At 42.7% G+C, this 16021-nt stretch overlaps 2 protein-coding genes across 5 annotated transcripts in view; one reads left to right on the top strand and one right to left on the bottom strand.

Moving 5' to 3' along the window:
• The window catches only part of naa25 (N-alpha-acetyltransferase 25, NatB auxiliary subunit), a 62625-nt gene extending 61683 nt beyond the window's left edge, over positions 1-942 (bottom strand). The window contains exon 1 of the mRNA XM_033043710.1: positions 838-942. Coding sequence (XP_032899601.1) covers positions 838-895 — 58 coding nt within the window. The 5' untranslated portion in view covers positions 896-942. The remainder of the gene's footprint in view (positions 1-837) is intronic.
• A 7537-nt stretch (positions 943-8479) lies between these two features.
• trafd1 (TRAF-type zinc finger domain containing 1) overlaps positions 8480-16021 on the top strand; it is a 45136-nt gene continuing 37594 nt past the window's right edge. The window contains exons 1-3 of one of the 4 annotated variants that reach the window (XM_033043708.1): positions 13895-13919; positions 13976-14018; positions 14753-14815. In XM_033043708.1, the coding sequence (XP_032899599.1) occupies positions 14772-14815 (44 nt within the window). In that variant the 5' untranslated portion in view covers positions 13895-13919; positions 13976-14018; positions 14753-14771. Of the gene's footprint in view, positions 8728-13894; positions 13920-13975; positions 14019-14752; positions 14816-16021 lie in introns of those variants that run through there. The other 3 variants (XM_033043706.1, XM_033043709.1, XM_033043707.1) reach the window with 3 other exon arrangements.

Here is a 16021-nt window from a genome sequence, read left to right as displayed (position 1 = left end):
TAAAATCATAAAACCATACTATTAGATCCTTTTGATGATCCATCATTGATAAACGATTTTCATTACATTGAAAACGAAAAGTATTGGAGTAGCTAAATGTTTAATAGGCAATGAAAACAGTCGCAACAACGATCCACATCCTCAAATGCAGTCACATAAGCACTAAGGGAATTAATACATAAGAATTTAAATTTGTTAGGGAAAAAAAGAATCTATTCCAAATCCTCCGCGTTAATTCAAGTGAGTTGTTGCGATATCCTCATTATCTGACATTTACCCGAAAATCACGGAGTTCTTACTGTCTATTAGCAACCTGCTTCCGCGACCAAAAACACCCGGCGGCAAAACACCTTCAAGATGTGACTTCCAAACTCCATTCACTGCAGCACAACTCCAGTTTACATAGACTTGTGCAAAAGAAATGCAAAACGCTGGGATGTACTCGCATAATTTTATTTGCATCCCATATTTTCACCTAACTATAAAATTGTCCCAAAGCCCCATGTCCACCTGATGGGGAATCAACAAGTTCCAGTGCCAGTGAAAATCTTACACTGGAATACAGCCGTCTAGACGACCCTCTCCTAAATACATCCCTATTTACACAAAAATATCGGTAATGGGAACATCACGCTGACGCCTGACTGGCAGTCTGGAGAAGGTTGGGTTCCCGAGTGTTGTGTAACTCGAGCTCCAGGATATATCTGCGGCCTAGCAACAAAACGAGCCGGTGTGCAAAACTAGCATCGCGTTCCGCCGCTGGAAACGCTGAGCCTTCGCTGTGGTTGTATGACAGAGCAAATGTTGCAGGTACAAGAGGAGGAATGATTGTATTACCGTATATCGGACGCAGCCTCCTGTCATTGGGATCTTGCACATGGCTACGCGCCGCCATGATGACTCTGTGCTACTGCACATGTGCAGTCGCAGTCCCGTCCCCCCCGCTCACTGCGCATGATCGCTGCTGAGGGAGGGCAATCCAGCTCAAAGCATGCGCATCCCCATCTCCTTTGATGTCTCCTTCTCACACCTTGCACATCCTTATCTACTGGATGTACCATCTACTGGATGTACCATCTACTGGATGTACCATCTACTGGATGTACCATCTACTGGATGTACCATCTACTGGATGTACCATCTACTGGATGTACCATCTACTGGATGTACCATCTACTGGATGTACCATCTACTGGATGTACCATCTACTGGATGTACCATCTACTGGATGTACCATCTACTGGGTCCGTTGTTCAAGATGTGGACTCTTATACATCGGCGAGACCAAACGTAGGCTGGGCGATCGTTTCGCCTTCGCTCAGTCAGATTCAGATTCAGATTCAGATTCAGATTCAACTTTAATTGTCATTGTCCATGTACAGTACAGAGACAACGAAATGCATTTAGCATCTCCCTGGAAGAGCGACATAACATATGATTTGAATAAATATTTACATTAGCATATATACAGACATAGTGTTTTTCCTGTGGGAGGAATGTCGGGGGGTGATTGGCAGTCACCGAGGTACGTTGTTGAGTAGAGTGACAGCCGCCGGGAAGAAGCTGTTCCTGGACCTGCTGGTCCGGCAACGTAGAGACCTGTAGCGCCTCCCGGATGGTAGGAGGGTAAACAGTCCATGGTTGGGGTGAGAGCACTCCTTGGCGATGCTGAGCGCCCTCCACAGACAACGCTTGCTTTGGACAGACTCAATGGAGGGGAGCGAGGAACCGGTGATGCGTTGGGCAATTTTCACCACCCTCTGCAATGCCTTCCGGTCGGAGACAGAGCAGTTGCCATACCATACTGTGATACAGTTGGTAAGGATGCTCTCGATGTTGCAGCGGTAGAAGTTCACCAGGATCTGAGGAGACAGATGGACCTTCTTCAGTCTCCTCAGGAAGAAGAGACGCTGGTGAGCCTTCTTGATCAGAGTTGAGGTATTGTGGGTCCAAGAGAGGTCATCAGAGATGTTAACACCCAGGAACCTGAAGCTAGAAGCACGTTCCACCTCCGTCCCGTTAATGTGGATGGGGGTGTGCGTGCCGCCCCTGGACTTCCTGAAGTCTACAATGAGCTCCTTGGTCTTCTTGGAGTTAAGGGCCAGGTTGTTGTCAGCGCACCATGCTGCTAAGTGCTGGACCTCCTCCCTGTAGGCCGACTCATCGTTGTTGCTGATGAGGCCAATCACCGTTGTATCATCTGCATACTTGATGATGGTGTTAGTACCATGTACAGGTGTGCAGTCATAGGTGAAGAGGGAGTAGAGGAGGGGGCTCAGCACACAGCCCTGTGGAACGCCGGTGTTCAGGGTGAGGGTTGAAGAGGTGTGCTTGTCTAACCTAACAGACTGTGGTCTGTTGGTTAGAAAGTCCAGTATCCAGTTGCAGAGGGAGGGATCGATGCCCAGGTTACCGAGTTTGGTGATCAGTTTAGATGGTATAATGGTGTTGAATGCTGAGCTGTAATCGATGAACAGCATTCTTACGTAAGTGTCTCCGTTGTCGAGGTGGGAGAGGGCGGAGTGAAGTGCCGTTGAGATGGCATCCTCCGTACTCCTGTTCTTGCGGTAGGCAAACTGATAGGGATCCAGTGTTGGGGGTAGGCAGCTTTTGAGGTGTGCCAGGACCAGCCTCTCGAAGCACTTGGTGATGATGGGGGTAAGTGCAACTGGGCGGAAGTCGTTGAGGCTTGCCGCAGTGGAGTGTTTTGGCACTGGCACGATGGAGGTGGTTTTAAGGCACGTGGGGACAACTGCTTGGGCAAGTGACAGGTTGAAGATGTCAGTCCAGACGTCTGTCAGCTGCGCAGCACAGGCCCGGAGCACGCGCCCGGGGATGCCGTCAGGGCCAGCAGCCTTACGTGCATTAGTCCTACTCAGTGCCACGTATACGTCGTAGGGGGTGAGTGTGAGGGGTTGGTGATCGGCAGGGAGCACTGCCTTGATGGCTGTCTCTAGATTGTCCCTGTCGAAGCGGCCATAGAAGTGATTAAGCTCCTCAAGGAAGGAGGCGTCGCTGGATGTGGGGGTGGTGTTGGAGGGTCTATAGTCCGTGATGGCCTGGATGCCTTGCCACATGCGTCGGGGGTCGGAGTTGTTATTGAAGTGCTCCTCAATCCTGAGCTTATGGCAGTGCTTGGCCTTCTTGATGCCCCTCTTCAGGTTAGCCCTGGATGAGCTGTAGGCTCGAGCATCGCCTGACCTGAAAGCGGTGTCCCGTGCTTTCAGCAGTAGCCTGACCTCGCTGTTCATCCATGGCTTCTGATTCGGGAATATGGTCACCTGTTTGAGGGAGGTGACACTATTGATGGTGGAGTTTATAAAGTCCAGAATAGAGGATGTGTAGGAATCAATGTCCGTGTGGGAGTCAAGGGTGGCCTGGGCTGCAAACGCCTTCCAGTCAGTGTTTCCAAAACACTGCTGAAGTGTGAAGTCCGCTTCCTCTGACCAGACTTTAACTGTCCTCACAGTTGGTTTAACCCGTCTGATGAGTGGGGAGTACTTAGGGAGCAGGAACAATGAGACGTGATCAGACTGACCAAGGTGGGGGAGGGGGATGGCTTTGTAAGCTTCAGCCATGTTGGTGTAGACTTTGTCCAGTGTCTTGTCTTTGTGTCTCAGTGTCTTTGTCCAGTAGACTTTGTCCAGTCCGCCTGGACCTACCAGATCTCCCGGTTACCAAAATGCTTTAATTCCCCTTCCCACACTGACCTTTCTGTCCTAGGCCTCCTCCATTGTCAGAGTGAGGCTAAACGCAAATTGGAGGAACGGCATCTCATATTTCACTTGGGCAACTTACGACCCAGTGGTATGAGTAATGATTTCTCTAACTTCAAGTAACCCCTGCACTCCCTCTCTCCATCCCTCTCCCACCCAAGTCAGGCCAGCTTTTCGTTCTCACCTAGCAAACAGCTAACAATAGCCTGTTTCCTCTATCATTGTAACTTTTTTGCATATCTTTCATTTTGTTCTATATCTCTCCACATCATCATCTACAGACGTAGTTATGTGGGTTAATTGGCTTGGTAAATGTAAAAATTGTCCATAGTGGGTATAGGATGGTGTTAATGTGCGGGGATCGCTGGTCGGCGCGGACCCGGTGGGCCGAAGGGCCTGTTTCCGCGCTGTATCTCTAAATTAAAAATAAACTAAACTATATCTCTCGATTCACTTTCCCGTGACTTTCAGACTGAAGAAGGGACTTTACCCGAAACGTCACCCATTCCTAATATCCAGAGATGCTGCCTGTCCTGCTGCGTTACTCCAGCATTTTGTGTCTATCTTCGGTGTAAACCCCAGCATCTGCAGTTTCTTCCAGCACAGATTACATTATTGTTAAAAGACACAAAATGCTGGAGTAATGTTCCATGTGTGTAGGTGCTATTGGAGAGGGTTTGAACTAATTCTGCAGAGGGATGAAAACCTTTTGGGGATTTGGGAAGGAGAGAAACAAATGAGGAAGTTGAAATGAGAAAAGAAGTAACCAAAATAAATAGGTAACAGAAACAAAGGCAAGCAGCAAAATGAGGAGTACCTTAACTAAATGCTTTGCAGCATCCGCAACAAGCTCGATGAGTTATACATGAAGGACAAAGTTTAAAAATGGATATGATTTCATTGCCATTATCGAAAGTGGCTGCAGGGTGACTTTAACTGTGTGCTAAATGTTTAAAGATATAATTGAAATTTAGTGAAATCCGTCAAAATGATGTATGGTAGTTCTGTTAGTGACGAATGATCTGTACAGTTGTAGGAAATAATCTTGCCTTGGCAGATCACAATGTTGGTGTGCTTGTGTCTTGCTAATAAATAGTATAGGGCAGAAAACATTAGTAGACATTATTTATAGGTCACAAATAGTAGTTATAACATTATGCATGGCATATCGGTTGGAGGAATTCTGTTGAATATATAAAGTACAAGATGACTTTCTAGATCAGTATGTAAAGGAATCAATGTGAGGAAACGGTTGCTTTAGAACTTATTTTGTGCAATGAGATAAGGTTAATTGGCAACCTTGTGGTCAAGTCTCCTTTGGGGAAGAGTGATCATGATAGGTTAGATTTTTACATTTGGTTTGAAAATATTGTACAGTTAATCAATCCCAGGGTCAACTCGAATCTTAAATGTAAACAAAGGAAACTACGCAGGTATGGAAATGGCAAAACAAAATAACTTAGTCTTCACGGAAGAAGACACAAAGAATCTCTCACCAGAAATGTAAAGAATCAGGGCGTTTGCAAGGATAAGGAACTGATAGTAACAGCATAATAATCACCAGAGAAATTGGTGAGACTGAAAGCTGATATATCTCAAAGCTTTGGTAATTTACATCCCAGGGTTTTGAAAGAATTAGCTTTAAAGATAGTGGATGTTTTGATAACCATTTTTCAATATTCTTTAGCTTCTGGAATTGTACTTGTGCATTGAAGGGCAGTAATTGTGACCATACTATTTAACAATGGAAGCATTAAGACACGAGAGAACTAAAAATCTTTTAGCCCAACGTCATTTGAAGCGAAAATGCTGGAGTCTATATTGAAGGATGTACATGGTGTAGAGAATGCAAATTACAACAACTGACCTGGCCAATTCTTGCCTCCTGAGCATCCCAATTTTTCATTGCCTTCATGGACATACGTTCGGTTGTTTACAATACCAGAAAAATCTGGCAACCTCTCCTCATACCTTTATGTCAATTTGAAAACATTTCAGGACATTTAATGTCAAGTGCAAATTTTAGTTGTTTAACTTCAAGCAATTACAATTTTCACTGGAGAAAATAACTTTGTAACTGTGTCAGCGGCAGACACGTGGTGACTCTTGTGTGCTGCCTAGGTGAGGTCTGTTGTATGATTTTACTGGGTTGTGTGCAAAACAAAGCATTTCACTGTACCTAGGTATATGTAACTATAAAGTATAATTGAATCATTGAATAATTGAAAAGGAAGAACTGCTATTTCAGCCCACCAGAGATTATTCCTATGTTAATATTGGTAATTGTATATCATGCATGTACATAGGCAAATAAGGGATGAGGATTACCAAAATTGAGCTTTGACCTGTTAGAACAGCCAGTGAGGATTTCCTGCTGGGTCCAAAAATGGATGAACACCAAGCGAGGGACAACGATAGCTTGTAGGATAGTATTACTGCCTCCAAAAGAGAGAAAAATTGAAGCGGGGTAAAAGGGTAAACATGAAAAAGTGAAATTAGACCCATCCCATGTGTGAACCTGGCTGTGATGTCTTGTACCTGTTTGTGTGTCTACTGGAAAAGAAGCGAAGATATTCCCTTTCCTCAAAGCCTCGTAAATATTAGTTTAATTTAGCTTCATTTATTATTGTCATGTGTACTGAGGTACAATAAAATTTTGCTTTTTGTTGCGTGCGGTCCTGACAGTGAAGCCTATACATGATTACAATTAAGCCATCCACAGTGTACATATACAGGATAAAGGGTATAATGTTTAGTGCAAGATAAAGTCCAATAAAGTCTGTTAAAAGATCACCTATGAGGTAAATGGGTGGTCAGGACCCCTTTCTAGGAGATAGTTCAGATGCCTGATAACAGCTGGAAAGAAACTGTTGGCCAATTTATTGAAAGATTATAATTTTATGAGGGACATTCTTGCTATTGAGGGAGTGCAGCGAAGATTCACAAGGTTAATTCCTGAGATGGCGGGACTGTCATATGATGAAAGAATGGAGCGACTGGGCTTGTATTCACTGGAATTTAAAAGGATGAGAGGATATCTTATAGAAACATATAAAATTATTAAGGGATTGGACACGCTAGATGCAGGAAACATGTTCCCGATGTTGGGGGAAGTCCAGAACCAGGGGCCATAGTTTAAGAATATGGAGCAGGCCATTTAGAACTGAGATGAAGAAAAACTTTTTCACACAGTGTTGTGAATTAGTGGAATTCTCTGCCTCGGGAAGCAATGGAGGCCGGTTCACTGGATTCATTCAAAAGTCAGATAGCAGAATCAAGGGATATGGGGAGAATGCAGGAATGGGGTACTGATTGTGAATGATCAGCCATGATCACCTTAAATGGTGGTGCTGGCTCGAAGGGACGAATGGCCTTCTCCTGCACCTATTGTCTATGTATCTATGTGTTAGGTGACTCACAACAGCATTATTACCAATTTGGAACTGAGTGTCATTTATTTTGCCCAATGTTAGTGGAGATAAATCGGTCAACAAATTTTGCCCAATATTAATGGAGATAAATGGGTCCACGAACTGAAGCACCAACCTGGACACAAGGCACAGCAGATGCTCATATACAAAAAAAAGATACAAGGTGCCGGAGTAATCCAGCATCTCTGGAGAATATGGCCAATCTTTCTGATTCAGATGTGTAGGAAGGAACTGCAGATGCTGGTTTACATCACAGATAGAGTCAACATGCTGGAGTAACTCAGTGGGACAGGCAACATCTCTGGAGAAAAGGAATGGGTCGAGACCCTTCTTCAGACATTCAGATGGTCCACAGAGGCCAAGTTCACATGGGTGGCCTAAGTGCTAGGTTTGGAGGGATATGGACCCAGGTGGGACTAGTTAGTGTTGCTGTGTGGACACGTTGGTCGTGTGGGCGTCGTTCAAGTCGGGCCGAAGGGCCTATTTCTTCTTCTTCTTCTTTGGAGTTTTACGGCAGCCGGCATCCACAATGTTGCATTGCTGCCACCTTCTGGCTTCACTCCACAGTCCTCATGTCTTTACATTATATCCTTTTTATAAGGCCAGAGGCCCTCAAGAAATTAAACAACACCTTTACTCCTTTTCCTTCCCCTCCATACTCTAGAATGTTCTTTTCTGATATGTCTGTCATTCCAATTTTCTTCATTTCATTGATCAAAACTCTTCTTTCTGTTTCATATCTTCTACATGCAACTAGAGCATGCTGAACTGTTTCCAGCTGATGGCATTCCTCACACAGCCCAGTAGGGTGTTTTCCCAACATTTTTAATGTGCTGTTCAGGTGAGTGTGTCCTATCCTCAATCTTGCTAATACTACCTGTTCTCTCCTGTCCCCCCCCTCTTCTTGCTGTAATGCCCACTCTATTTAGTAGCTAATAGAGGTGTCTCCCCTTTGTCTCCTGTTCCCAGTATTGTTGCCATTCCTGATTTATTTTCTTCCACACAATGTGTTTTCCTTCAGATTTGGATAATTGTAAGTTTACCTCTATGTTCTCTTTTTTAAGGGCCTCTTTTGCTAATTTATCCACTTTTCCATTTCCTAGCACACCAATGTGTGCTGGGACCCGAAGGGCCTATTTCCACGCTGTCTCACTCTATGACTCTGCGATTCCACTCAAGGGGGCGGGGTTAGAGGCGGGGCGCTGTGATTGACGTCGGGGGAAGCCTGTAGGAAGCGTGGAGCGGCGGGTGTCGGGCGGAGGCGGAACGTCCGGCGGGGCGATGGGATGGACGTCAGGGGCAGCCTATAGGAGACGCGGAGCGGCGGGTGTCGGGCAGAGGCGGGACTTCCGGCGGGGTCGGTGTGGGCTGTGCGTCGTTGCTGAGGTGAGTAAACATCGGGCCGTCTGCGCTCAATTTGTTCGGCGTCTCGCCGCTGCGAAGAATGTCGTCGACAGCATAGGACTCTCGCAAAGAACTCTTGTAGAATTGTGTGTGACTTCATCCCTCACCCCCGGGACATTTTTTTACCCCCCTGACACACCTTGGACTCGTTGAAGGGGCTTTTGCGGCCGAGGACGGTGAGTGCGACGGCGGCCGCTTCCTCCCGGGGGTCACCCTAAACCAGCACCTTCACTAATCCCAGCAGGGAAAATAAGCCCCTGTTCAATGTTTTTAAACAATCCCTACATAAAGCGCCTTTTAAGGAAAGGAAGTGTGAATGTCCTTTTGAACAAAGTTAAAACTCGATTGAATTAACCCCCTCCCCTCCCCCAACTCCCCTCCCCCAACTTGCCAAAGAAACTGATGTTATAATCATGTTTTTCTTTTTTTTTAAATCCTGCGAGTGAATGTTGTTTTTTTTTTCTTTGAAAGCTGCGACTTCCCTGTTGTCGAATGCATCTTTATTACTGACGTAAGAAGGGATCCATTATTGGGATGATTTCACTGACGTAATTGGAAGAACAGTCAAAGTCCCATCACTTTGGTGTCGCCCTGAAACTTTTAAGACGATTTTTAAATGTAACTACTTGATTTGCAATGTGTTAACCCCCCCCCCCCCCCCCCCCATCCAAATACGTTTTGTTTCAGTTCAGGTGTACAGTGTTTGATTATTGTCGTAATGTAATTCTTATTTCTGCTGTCACTGTTTTCTGATAAGAGTTCGTGGTTTACAGTCGCCTTGTTGACAGACATCTATTGTGATTTAAAAAAAAAACACAATCATTTCTGGCAATGTTACAAAATGAAAACTTCAGTATTAAACTCTTTTAGTTGATTTATACAAAAGAATCGTGGAATCTCTTTTCTTTGGCTGAAGTCCCTCGGGGGTTGAGGATGGGTGGTTTGTTCTCCAGTTCTATAGGCTGCAAGGACCTACAGACTCTGACACAGATGGAGCAGGGGATACTTGGTGGATGAGTGGGTAGTTTGCAAGGTAGTATGTATGTTGCTTCTGCCAATTCCATTGGCCATCTAACTCCCTGTTTTGGAGGCATAGAAGTCAGAGATCCTTAATGGGAGGTTGAAAGAGGGCTTTTTTTATACTGTAGGTCTTACATGTAAGGCTTATTGGCTTGCTCGCCAATGAATGAATCGACAATGACTTGGAGATTGGCCTCCAACTATACACAGCCTCCTGTGTTGTGTACATAAAGCAGCTTAGTGACTGAAATTAGTGTGACCTTGGTGTCGTTCCCACAGTTTGAACAGATTTTCAAATGTCCTGTTTAATACTATTCCTGTCGAGATCTTGTTGAAGTTGTGGTAAAGTATTGTGGTAAGAAACATTTGCTTAGAGTATCGGGTTGATGATACAACCTTGTTTGCCACCTATTGGCACTGGCTTGCTGTGGACCCATGATCACATGGAATGGTGGTGCTGGCTTGAAGGGCTGAATGGCCTACTCCCGCACCTGTTGTATGTTGTCTATTGACCCGTTAATTAAGGTAGTAACTTGTATGTTATCATGCATTAGATGCAATATGGAGACACATTTCTACAGACAGCCAAACCTGTTAAGAATCTCCCACTGTCTCAATTGGAGTCAAAGGCTTTTATGAGGTCAAAAAAGACCAGTAGTTGATTAGACCCCTGTATTTATTTTGGAGTTGATGTCTGGTATTGATCATATTTATTGTGCCTCTTGGTGGACAGAATCCTTCATGTGAAAGGGGATCAGCTCTGTAGCCAGTGTGAGCAGGTAGCACAAGTTGGTACCCTGAATTATGATTCAGTCTTAACTCCATTCCACAGTAAATTATTTGGTCCAGCCTCATTGCCGAGCCCGATTGTCAAAAGGTTGTAACACAAATCAGGTAACGTTGGATATGCCGTAGTCATGGTCATCTCACCGATTGATAGGTCATGAAAGGATGCGAAGGAGATTCACCAGAATATGGCCTGAATTATTTGCTAGAAGTATGCTAAATTATAAGAGGCACAGATAGGATGTATAGTCAGAATCTTTTGTCTTATGGAAGATGTATTAAAATCGAGAGGACATAGGTTTACGATGGAAGGAAGGAATTTTAAAAGAGATTTGAAGGGAAGTTGTCCTGCACGCAGTGATGTTTGTGAAGTGATGCTAGAGAGTGTACTGAAGTCTACTTCAATGATCACATTTAAGAGACATTTGGACCAGCCTGTGAATAGGCATATAAGGGTACAAACCTAATTGAAGCAAATGGACTGGTGTTGATGGGCGAAACCGTTGCCATGATTTGGGAGACCAAAAGCCCCCATGTGCAAATCCATGATTGTGTTTGAGAAGGGACAACGCTGATTGTAAAGTATTTCCAGGACTTTTCTGTGTTTTATCTGTTTCCAGCATACAAATTTAGACCTAGATGTTTAGCTGCAATTTTGTTGATTCAGAAAACGAGAACAGTGTTAATATATTTAGAAAGTACTGGATTTTTTGGATTGTTCAGTGGTAAATTAATGGAGAAGTGAGTTTAGGTGCTGCAGTTGAGTCATTACAAATCAAGGGAAAGGTCAGCCTGGGTTAGTGTTCTTGAATTGTGTCCACAAATACACAATGGAAAATATATGGGTGGATTTCAGGTGAGGATAAATTAAGCTGTGTTGTTGTGATTGAATAATCTGCTGTTGTCATTATTTTGTGCTGAGGGAATGGATGTTTAGGTCAGGGACTGCACAGCTGCTGATGTGTATCTTGAGTGATACCCCAATTTGAATTGGCATCTGCAGGGAGGGGGAGGGGGGGCAGAAGCTAAATGCGTAGGTTTGTGAAAATACCCAAGGAAATATTTGTGTTTTAGTGAATTTTTTTAATGTTGTTGGGTGTAAAATAAGTTTTTCAATATTCTGAATCTAAAATTGACGTTAAATCCTTCAATTTACCAATGAGCAGATAATTAGTTCCCAATTATGTTATCATGGAATTCAAACATTTTATCTCACATTTTCCTTGCATCCTCTTGATGTCTTGGAAAAAAAAAAAAAATTAATTCCCCTATTGATCAGAAAACTATTCAAAGTACACACAAGTCAGGGTGAGTTATTTTTGATTCAGCAAGTCTGAAGGAGATAACCAACTAGATTTTAGCTTTTGATTGTAATCTGGTCGTCAGTGTATCAATTTAATTGAGTTTCACTGTACCTTAATTGGTACATGCGACAATAAACAGATCTTGGAAACCTTATTCTGTACTGATGCTCTATTCTGCCATTTATTAATAATTTTGTTGATAGTAACATTTTAAGCATTTGTGGACCTCTTAAACAAGCAATACTTTAGGGGAAGGGAGAAAATATATGAATTGACTAACGTGTGATTTAAAACTATCATTTTGCCAAATTTGATTTAAAACAATTCCAAACTGGTATCAAATTCTAATATATCTGAGACCAAAAAACTATCCTTCCTGATTATTGTGGTTCAATATCATGGGATGCATTATTTGAGCCAGCATCAGAGGAACTGGACAATTGTGTTATTATGTTCAATATGTACTATTCTAGAGCAGCAATCTATTGGTGGGGCTTATTCACTCTTTGTATTTGTGCCACTGACATCATGGGTTGGCACAATAAGTGCTGTAATAATAGCCCATTTAAAATTTCAAAATACATTGATGTGGAAAAAAAAATACCATTGGTCCCCTAAACTGTTCCTCTTGAAAAAATATTTAAGGGGACAAAATCTTCACTCAATTAGTAGATAAGCAGACATTGTATGCAGGATTATTAAGATATTAAAACTCTGCTGGTCTTTCATCTGTAGGATGTTAATATTTTTCGATGACTAACACATTCTCCATGTCATGCATGATCTAGAATGAGCCTTTAAAGTTATGACATCTTTGAAATACAGTTTCTTGGTAATAATTGTCATACAGCTAGCCTTCAGTCCAACTACTGGAGGTTCCTGAGGGTTATCAGGAATCCTGCTGTTAATACTAATAACGCTCTTCACTGTCTATGATGCCATCTATTTTAGTGTTACCTGTAAACTTACTAATCATGTCTCGCACATTCTAATCCAAATCGCTGTCAAATAGTATTGGGCCCAGCACTGAACCCTGAGGCACACTATTAGCCTCAAGCCTCCAGTTCAAAAATCAACCATCCACCAACACCCTATAATTCCTATCATGAAGTTAAATCTGTATCCAGTTAGCTAGGTCTTCATGGACCCCATGCAATCTAACCATCCAGAGAGGCCTGTCTTATGAAAATGCCTCGCTGAAGCCCTCCTCAACCTTCTTGGTTATTTCTTCAAAAAACTTGAACAAATTAGTGAGATCTCCCATGCACAAAACAATATTAATTATCCTAGTCAACCCGTGCCTTTCCAAAAGCATGTAAATCTTATCCCTCTGAATCCTTGCCAGCAATTTAATAACTATAGAAGTTAGGCTTGCTGGTCTCCAGTTCCCAGGATTTTCTTTGCAGTCTAGTTTATTTTAGAGATACATTGCGGAAACAGGCCCTTTGGCCCACCGCGCCGACCGGCGATTCCAGCATATTAACACTAACCTACACACACGAGGGCCAATTTATTTTTACATTAACCAAGCCAATTTACCTACATACCTGTACGTCTTTGGAGTGTGGGAGGAAACTGAATATGTCGGAGAAAACCCATGGGGAGAACGTACAAACTCTGTACAGGCAGCACCCATAGTCAGGATTGAACCCGGGCCTCTGGCACTGCAAGTGCTGTAAGGCAGCAACTATACCGTGCTGCCCTTCTTAAACCAAGAACTTCTTAAGCGCCTGTCCCACTTGGCGATTTTTTTCGGCGAATGCCGGCGTCATCGACCGATGTATCAGGGTCGCCAAAAGATTTAGAACATTTCAAAATCCAGCTGCGACATAAAAAAAGGTTGCGACACTTGAGGAGACACCGCGTGTCAATACGTCATCACGCCACGACTTTTTCGGTGACCTGATACGTCATTCAATGATGCCGACAGTTGCCGAAAAAATCGCCAAGTGGGATAGGCCCTTTAAGTCCTTCTTAAACAGAGACACAACATTAGCCACCCAACAGAGGCATATTAGCCACCCAAGCTTTAAGTCCTTTAAATTTTGTCGCAGCAGATTTTATTTAATGTTTTGGAAATTTGCGAGTTTGTGATCCAGGATTCTCTATGGTCCATAAATCAATGTTCCTGAAATGACGTCAGGGAATCTTGCTTAATTCACAGAATTTCAACTTCCTCTGGGGAAACAGAAACTGAAAGTAGAAGTACTGACTGTGTCACTTGAGCTTTTGACTTGTCGGCAATAGTGCTGGTATTTTAACCAGAAGAGCTAAGATCTTTTCTTGACTGAAAAGCTTCCCCAAAACAATACTAATGAAAGTGGCATATAATTGATAGTTTGATCGCTATAACATAGGTGGGTGAAGATGGTATCCATGTCTTAAGTCTGCATTTGGTTTATATAATAGAAGACAGGTAAACAAAAATTCAGTCTCTGTGAACTCTTAAGTAACTTGCTATGAGATTTCTTAAACTTAGTTGATGGTTTTAAAATCTATTTGCAGTTGGTTGACATGGTGTAATTTGTTAACATGACTAGCCTTGCTGCAGACTGACTGGGCTTAAAAGTTTATGTCATGTAATAGTGTGGCAGTACTCGGGGAGGCAAAGGACTACCTAGCAAAACAATTGCGCAGAGTAAACTTAAAAGCTGCATTTATTTTTATCTGACACTTTGGTTACGAGTTAACATTGTGCTGTTTGACTTGTGAAAATGTGTAATAGCGTGGAGGTACTATATTGAACATTGGTGGGGCAAATTTATGAATTGTGTGTGACCTATGCATTCTGTTATTAACCTTTGAAATGATTGACAATACTTGGGTATTTTTCCATTGGTTTCATTATTTGCATCTGAACTTTGGCTGAAGTTATGGTTTGAAGGAAGAATCGAGCATCCCTATGAGATGGAGAATGAGAGAGAGATAAAAGATTTAAAGATGTGCACATTGATTGATCTAAAAGACCAGCAACCTACCATTTCTTTTGAAATAAAATGTGTACCATCTTGTCAGTATCCTATACGCAAGGTTTTTAGTCACCAGCAAACTTCATGAAGTACTTAACTTATTTGCCTATTTTGCTTTGCAGCTTTTGAACAAAGGCAACAATGTCTGAAGGTCAGGCTGAGGAAACCCGGCCATGTGCCAACTGGTAAGAGACTAACTTAGATGATTACTTCAGGAAATTGTTGAAATATGTCTTTAAAAGCTGCTTTGTCTGCCTGAGACTACAAGTTTGGTTTCTGGGGGAAGCTTGTGGAATAGTTGAGTCATGTCCTAAGAGTTGGATGTAACATTTCGCAGAGATATTTATCCAAAGTCTATTACGGCAGGGCAGAAGATGTAAATTTGTTAAGTGAAATACTTCCTGAATGATTTAGTATCCATATTGTCAATGATTTAGTATCCATAGCATTTTCATATTCTGTCTAAAAATATAGATGCATTATTTACACGTTTTGGTGACTACAATGTCAAAAAAGTATAATGAGGCAAAAATAGAATTATAGAAATTTACAATACAAAGAAACCTATCAGCCCTTTATGTCCATGCTAACAAAGATGGACTTCAATTAATTCCATTTCCCAAGTTATGGTCTGTAGCCTGCAGGTTTTTGTCTCCAAATGTTTCTCTTGATCATTTTATATGGTGTTGGTTTCCTCTGCCACCAACCTTTCATGCAAGCAAATATCAAACCTCCTTGTTAGTATTTATTAGTTTATATGTTGTTCACAAGGTGCTTGGCAACAGCAATGGTTTTGGATGTCAAAGGTTGCCGATTAGACTTTTGCTTGTTGAACATGGTCATTGCCTAGCCCTTTTGTGACTGCACTGTTAATGAACCACTGTTAATCAGCCCATTACTAAATGCTGACCAGACCATGCTGTGTGAATGCTCTGCTGCTTCATCTGGTGAGGAGTTATGATGAAAGGAAGATTATTGAAGGTGGTTAGCGTAGGAAATCCAGCAGTTATGTCATGGTGTTGTTATGGTTGACTTCCAACAACTACAACAATGTTATTTCGTGCAAAGAAAGACTCAAGACAGTGCCATGATGCTTATTGATTTCATCTTTATTCAGGCTGCGTGATGCACCCTGGTCAAATGTGGCCTTGATGTCAAGTCACTCTTACCTCACTTGTAGAATTTGCCTCTTTGGTCCATGTTTGGACTAGAGCTGTGATAGGATCTGGAATGGGATAGTCTAGGTGAAACTTCTTCTTCTTCTTCTTCTTCTTCTTCTTTGGAGTTTTACGGCAGCCGGCATCCGCAATGTTGCATTGCTGCCACCTTCTGGCTTCACTCCACAGTCCTCGTGTCTTTACATTATATCCTTTTTATAAGGCCAGAGGCCC

This window comes from Amblyraja radiata, chromosome 25 (genome assembly GCF_010909765.2).
Source record: "Amblyraja radiata isolate CabotCenter1 chromosome 25, sAmbRad1.1.pri, whole genome shotgun sequence".
NCBI classification, from domain to species: Eukaryota; Metazoa; Chordata; class Chondrichthyes; order Rajiformes; family Rajidae; genus Amblyraja; species Amblyraja radiata.
This window is presented reverse-complemented; position numbering and strand designations above follow the sequence as displayed.